This window comes from Protobothrops mucrosquamatus, unplaced genomic scaffold (genome assembly GCF_001527695.2).
Source record: "Protobothrops mucrosquamatus isolate PMUCROS unplaced genomic scaffold, P.Mucros_1.0 scaffold1131, whole genome shotgun sequence".
Classification (NCBI taxonomy): Eukaryota; Metazoa; Chordata; class Lepidosauria; order Squamata; family Viperidae; genus Protobothrops; species Protobothrops mucrosquamatus.
The window spans coordinates 244,099-250,151 of NW_015387349.1; the positions used below are offsets into that span (position 1 = coordinate 244,099).

At 43.7% G+C, this 6,053-nt stretch overlaps 1 protein-coding gene across 1 annotated transcript in view; it reads right to left on the minus strand.

Moving 5' to 3' along the window:
• Window positions 1-2,210: 2,210 nt before the first annotated feature.
• DLGAP3 (DLG associated protein 3) overlaps window positions 2,211-6,053 on the minus strand; it is a 43,925-nt gene continuing 40,082 nt past the window's right edge. Inside the window, exon 10 of the mRNA XM_015820457.1 lies at window positions 2,211-2,429. Within this exon, the coding sequence (XP_015675943.1) occupies window positions 2,211-2,429 (219 nt within the window). The remainder of the gene's footprint in view (window positions 2,430-6,053) is intronic.

Consider the following 6,053-nt stretch of genomic DNA (forward strand, 5'->3'; position numbering starts at 1 on the left):
ACTCTGGCCAGTGCCCCATGTGAAGGAACTGAGCATCTTAGACCCCTGATAACTTTTCGACGTGGTTTCAACAGCACACAGTTAATATGGAGTGATTCCCTGAAGACGAGGAATCTCACATTTCATTGCTTGTGAGCTATGTATCTCTAGCTATCATTTTAACTCACCCCATCCCAATTTGCTGGACTGCAACTGCTCTTTACTCTAAATTATTGTGGTTGGACATGCTGCGAATTGTACTCCAGTCCATGAAGAGAACACCTGATGGGAAAACCTGCCTTAGATTTATCCTGGGCCACGGTCATTCAAGCCCTCATTGTTTCCCGCCTGGACTATTGCAACACTCTCTACATGGGGCTTCCCTTGAGATGCACCTGGAGGCTCCAGCTAGTTCAGAATGCGGCTGCGCGGGGGATTTTGGGGGCCTCTAGATACTCCCATGTAACACCTCTCCTGCGTGAGCTGCACTGGCTGCCAGTTGCCTTCCAGGTGCGCTTCAAGGTGTTAGTAACAACTTTTAAAGCGCTCCATGGCAACGGACCTAGGTATTTGCAAGACTGCCTCCTACCAAATATCTCCCTTCGACCAGTCCGCTCCCACAGAGAGGGCCTCCTTAGGGTGCCGTCGGCCAGTCAATGCCGGCTGGCGACCCCCAGGGGGAGAGCCTTCTCTGTGGCAGCTCCCGCCCTCTGGAATAACCTACCCCCCGACCTACGTACAGTTGCGGACCTGCGCCTTTTTCGCCAAGCCCTGAAGGCCCATCTATTCCGTGCGGCCGGCCTGGCGTAGTTTTGATTGGGCTTTGCTAGGGGTTTTATATGGGGTATTTTAGAGCAGGCTTTTTATTCAATATTTATTGTGATTTTTATTATTGCCTGTTCACCGCCCTGAGTCCCGTAAGGGAGATAGGGCGGTATATAAATTTAAATAATAAATAAATAAATAAATAAATTTGGGTGTTTCCAAATGGCAGGCTACTAGAACTATCAACTTAATATGAGAACGTAACCATTCCTTTTTTCTCTCCTTAGCGAGTTTCCACTGATTCTTTTGAAAAGCTCAGTTTGGCCCTGGCATAACATAAAAGAATTATGAATGGAAGACATTTTTAGGAAGGGCCCCTGAAAAAATCCACGAATGAGGCACAAGCATAAGCCCTCTATGAAAACATCCCTCAGTCTTCTTAGAGATTCTTTATAACCACCGATGTACTATTCTAGATCTCATTTGGACTCTCATCAACAACTTCCTTCTTGAATAGCAAAATCATGGCTTTCTGTCTGGGCCACAGGTCCCTTCTGATACACATGATCAGATATTGGTCCCTTGAGAGACACCACTAACCCTTTAATGTAAAATAACATTCTGAACTCCCCTCCCCCTCCCCCCCCTTTTTTTTTTTTTGCAAATTTCTCTTTCTTTTCCCCAAGACTCCTTGGAAAACCACGGTGACATGCCAAGATTCACCAAAACACTGATCTGTTGACCTCACCACTACGTAAGACTTGGTTTGCTTGCTGATGATCCCAGCTCGAGACATTTGTGAGTGGGTGGAAACCGAGAGAGAGAGATTTTTGTATGGTTTGTGCACGTGAGTGGTGAGAAGGGGGCTGCTGATATGGAAGGGAGGAGGGTCTCCTGAGGAGACGAGAAGCTCTCGCCATCAGAAACACAGCTGTGGTCTTGGGGGCAGTTCCTGCCCTTTCGGTTATATTTATAGAAGTACATATACATATATATATATATTTTATATAAATATTGATGTGTCTAGAACCCACGGAGGTGGAGTGACAGGGTGGTGGGAGGGGGCCCGAGCCTGCAGGACAGTGAGAAAAGCTCATATACAGGGTTGATTTAAAGGGGAAGGGATAATGCCCACCGATGGAACAGGAGGCAAAGGGGGATAAGAAGAGGAAGGGAAGGAGATGAGGGTCTGGATGGATCCAAGGACAGCATATGGTATAGGCTGGTTGTTGCCAAGTCCTGCCGAGAGGGATGAGTGAAAGGGCCAGAACCTCAGTTTTCCCAACTGTCTTGTATGAAGTTCATGGATTTCTCAGAAGTTCTTCTTCTTCTTCTTTTTTAAAAAAAGTAGAGACTGGATAACTCCTTGTGTTTCTCTCTTGGAAGAAACTGTGGAACACAGCCAGCAGATCCCAGAATGCTGTGCGCTCTGCCTGGAGGAGGGTTAGAAAAGGTGGCCCCAGCCCTCACAGTCTGGTCTGGGCCTCTGGGATGTAGATCTCAATGCTGTCCGCACTCTCAGTAGCTGAGCTCTGGCGGAAGGAGGCAGCCCGCTTGGCCGCCAAGAGCCTCTTGCGAGCTTCCTGTCTCTGCCGGTCCACGGAGTCCAGGGATCGGTCCTTCACCGGGTGCAGCCGGGAGCGTGGCGGCTTCTTTGGTATCGGCGGAGGCACCTTCTTTTCCTCCTGCTAGAGAGAAAAAGAGAGAGAGAGAGAGGGAGAGAGAGAGAGAGAGAGAGAGAGAGAGAGAGAGAGAGGGGAGAGATGTGGAGAGAAAAGGTATAAGCCAGCTATAAGTAAAAAGATGTCTCTGAAAATATTCCTGTGTCTTAGAACAGGGCTTTTCAACTGGTGGTATGCGTACCACTGGTGGTACATTGGCACCTGGCAGGTGGTACACGACTCTGGAGGAGGAGGGCAGAGACAGGAGAAGATATAAAAGGAGGCAGTTTTGGCAGGAGAGGAAGAGGGGGGAAAAAGACATTGGAGAAAGAGTCAGAAGAGAAAAGGCTTTTGTCAGAGAAGTGGTGAGAGAGACAGGAAAGGCTTTTGGGGAGGTGTGTGTGTGTGAGAGGCAGAGAGGAAAGGCTTTTGGGGAGTGTGTGTATGTATGTGAGAGAGAGAGGGGGGGCTTTTGCGAGCAAAGGGTGAGAGAGCACGAGGGGCTTTTGCGAGCGAAGGACGAAGAGAGGGAGAGAGGAAGCAGGGCCGACCAGCCACCTGACCATCAAGGTTGTGGTGCATATTAATAAATATTGAGAAATTCATACATTTGTCAGTGTAAAGCGAAATGATTTAGCAAAGGAACCGCCACCAAAGAAATTATAGCCAGTACTTTCTGTCCCCCCCTTTTTTTTACAGTTTGTAACATTTTATTAGATTATAGAATAAAATACAAAAATACAAAAGCAAATAGTAAGACACAGTAGGGAGAAAAAAGGGGAAAAAATGAGGGGGAGAAGGGGAAAAGAAAAGAAAAGGCATTGATTTCCAACTTCCTCTGTTGCAGTAGAAGGAAGCATTAACATTGACCCTCAACCCAAAATCCCCTCCCCCTTTTTTTTAGTCATCAGGTTTTTGACACCTTGCTAAGCACTGGTGGTACTCGAATATTGTCATGTCCTAAAAGTGGTACAATCTGTGAAAAGGTTGAAAAGCCCTGTCTTAGAAGACCAAATGTGGCCTCCGAGGAGAAGACAGCTTCACAGTAGTCCACAATTAAGTTAGACATGGATTTAGAAAAAACTCCTTCTGCACAGAATTCTCGAAAGACCCATCTCAGGTCATTTGTAGCCTTCATTGTTTTTAAGTAAAAATTAAAACATCATGAATGTTATCGATTTCTTGGAGCCTTGCGACTTCTTGGGTAATCACAGAATGACATCCACTGTGAAGGTTGCTGATTCTACCTCTGCCTCTTGCAAAATTCCTACAATTTGTGGATGTCTAAACTGGTGCTATAGACCGGTGTCTATAGACCGGTGTCAACAATCGAACAGGGTAGAGTTCAAACTAGCTACTTTATTGTATTCATGCCAGCCCACCCATGTTGTAACGACGTGTAGGTCATCCTGGAGTTGAGCATGACTCTTGGTGATTCTGTATCCTGTATCAAAAGTCCACCACTTTTAAACATCAGGTGGAGAGCATTGATCACATCATCATTTTGTCTTTTGTGACCACACCCTATGGACACCATGATATAATAATAATAATAATAATAATAATAATAATAATAATAATAATAATAATAATAATAATAATAATAATAATAATAATAATAATAATAATAAAGTTGGAAGGGACCTTGGTGGTCATCTAGTCCAACTCCCTGCTCAGGCAGGAAACTCTATACCATTTCAGACAAATGGCTGTCCAGTCTCTTCTTAAAAACTTCCAGTGTTTGAGCATTCACCACTTCTGGAGGCAGGTTGTTCCACTGGTTAATTGTTCTAACTGTCAGGAAGTTTCTCCTTAGTTCTAGGTTGCTTCTCTCCTTGATTAGTTTCCATCCGTTGCTTCTTGTCCTGTCCTCAGGCGCTTTGGAGAATAGCTTGACTCCCTCTTCTTTGTGGCAGCCCCTGAGATATTGGAACACTGCTATCATGTCTCCCCTCGTCCTTCTCTTCATTAAATTAGACATACCCAATTCCAGCAACCGTTCCTTGTATGTTTTAGCCTCCAGTCCCCTAATCATCTTTGTTGCTCTTCTCAATTGCCATGCAGCTACAAACGCTGGTTTTGCTTAGCTTCTGAGATCAGCCAAAGATGACTAAGTGGTGTTGCCTAGGAGAGCTGTGCGTATACAAATTTGTAATTTTTATGCACATGTATTTATCACCAAGATGCTCTGATGGAAGGACTGATGTGCTTTAAAATCCATATTGCCATATTTCTGTCAACTTCGTTTGTGGCCCAACTGCATGCATTTTTAGATGGTTGGTTCCCTAGAAATGTTGCTTTTGTGCTGTTAAAATTGTAGCTTTTGCCTGATGCATGAATGAACCTGACAAGCTGTGGTCTCTTGATCATTTTAACCCCCTCTCTGTTTAGGAGAGGGAGATGTGAATGTGCGATGTGATTTTTGACAGGGCTGGTTTAATGATCTCTTTGGCCCTCTTTAGTTTTGCTGAAGTAATGCAGGAGAAGAGGCATAGAAATGCAGATAAATGAAGAGCAAAGACAGTTTTATTCTCACACTAAATCAACTTTCCATATCCTGGAGTTCCTGGGATGTTTTAGCCACACACTCTGGGAGTTAAGAAAATTGCTGTCCCAGGTCATCAGGATTATGGATGGTGAAGAAATCCAGGGTGTCTGCAAATAATCTAATTTCTCATTCTGCAGCCAATGCACAAAACCAAACCTTTTCCTTCAAAATTTACTGAATTTTGTAGTGCAGATTGTTTTTAAGGATAGGTGCATATTAAGATAGATAGATACAGTAGATAGATAGATGATAATAGATAGATGGAGATAATAGACATGATAGATGATAGATGATTGATAGAGAGAGAGAGAGAGAGAGAGAGAGAGAGAGAGAGAGAGAGAGAGAGAGAAAGATATTGATAGACTGATAGATCGATATAGATAGATAGATAGATAGATAGATAGATAGATAGATAGATAGATAGATAGATGGATGGATGGATGAATGGATAGATAGATAGATAGATGATAATAGATGGAGATGATAGATGATAGATAGATTGATAGATCGATATAGATAGATAGATAGATAGATAGATAGATAGATAGATAGATAGATAGATGGATGGTATATACTGTAGATAGATGATATAGATAGACAATAGAGATAATAGAAATAATAGATGATTGATAGATGATAGATAACAGACAGAAAAATAACAGATAGATAGAGATAATAGATGGAGATGATAGATAGATAGATAGATAGATAGATAGATAGATAGATAGATAGATGATAATAGATGGAAATGATAGATGATAGATAGAGAGATTGATAGACTGATAGATCGATATAGATAGATAGATAGATAGATAGATAGATAGATAGATAGATAGATAGATGGATGGATGGATGAATGGATAGATAGATAGATAGATAGATGATAATAGATGGAGATGATCAGGGCTTTTTTTCTCAGAGAAAAGGTGGTGGAACTCACCTCCCTCCCCTGGCCACGCCCCCACCCAAACCTGGCCACACCCCCACCCAAACCTGGCCACGCCCACGTTTGGCTTTGAGGGCGCCGGCGTGAGAGCCTCTGGATTCTCTGCCGCTTCTTGCTCGGGCAGGGTCGCCTAGGAAACGGGCCAGGGGCGCGC